Source organism: Lottia gigantea, assembly GCF_000327385.1.
Source record: "Lottia gigantea unplaced genomic scaffold LOTGIsca_224, whole genome shotgun sequence".
In the NCBI taxonomy this organism is placed as follows: domain Eukaryota; kingdom Metazoa; phylum Mollusca; class Gastropoda; family Lottiidae; genus Lottia; species Lottia gigantea.
In genome coordinates, this window is record NW_008708594.1 from 169,748 (window position 1) to 170,686 (window position 939).

The 939-nt window shown below is 32.6% G+C and overlaps 1 protein-coding gene across 1 annotated transcript; it reads left to right on the forward strand.

Annotated features, from left to right (window-relative positions):
- Positions 1 to 349: 349 nt before the first annotated feature.
- LOTGIDRAFT_144142 (hypothetical protein) lies at positions 350 to 547 on the forward strand (the record flags this gene model as incomplete). The annotated part of the gene is made up of 1 exon (XM_009054779.1): positions 350 to 547. A coding segment is annotated over one exon (198 nt), but the record flags the coding sequence as incomplete, so codon positions are not given.
- Between the last annotated feature and the right edge of the window lie 392 nt (positions 548 to 939).

A 939-nucleotide genomic window follows, 5' to 3' on the forward strand; every position in this document is an offset into this window, starting at 1 on the left:
AAATGTGTGAGTACTAAACAGACTCATGTACTTTTAATGTGTATGTACCAAACAGACTCATGTACTTTTAATGTGTGAGTACTAAACAGACTCATGTGCTTTTAATGTGTATGTACCAAACAGACTCATGTACTTTTAATGTGTGTGTACCAAACAGACTCTTGTACTTTTAATGTGTGTGTACCAAACAGACTCATGTACTTTTAATGTGTATGTACCAAACAGACTCATGTACTTTTAATGTGTGTGTACCAAACAGACTCATGTACTTTTAATGTGTGTGTACCAAACAGACTCGTGTTCTTTTAATGTGTGTGTACCAAACAGACTAGTGTACTTTTAATGTGTATGTACCAAACAGACTCTTGTACTTTTAATGTGTGTGTACCAAACAGACTCATGTACTTTTAATGTGTGTGTACCAAACAGACTGATGTACTTTCAATGTGTGTGTACCAAACAGACTCTTGTACTTTTAATGTGTGTGTACCAAACAGACTCATGTACTTTTAATGTGTGTGTACCCAACAGACTCATGTACTTTTAATGTGTGTGTACCAAACAGACTCATGTACTTTTAATGAGTATGTACCAAACAGACTCATGTACTTTTAATGTGTATGTACCAAACAGACTCTTGTACTTTTAATGTGTGTATTCCAAACAGACTCATGTACTTTACATGTTTAACAAATTTAATGAACCAATTCAAGATTGTTCAACTTGATTTTACATGATTTGAGACATAGATATCAGTCAACTATTCAATAGAAGTCAATGGTCATTTTACAGATGGAACAAGATTTCGTTTTGAAGGGTAATAAGATCAAATGTAGCTAGAGGGAAAATAAACCTAAATTTAGCGAAATTTCTGAGATAATATCAAATTTATTACGTTGATAGCCATATCATATCATTGATACAAATTCTATCATTATT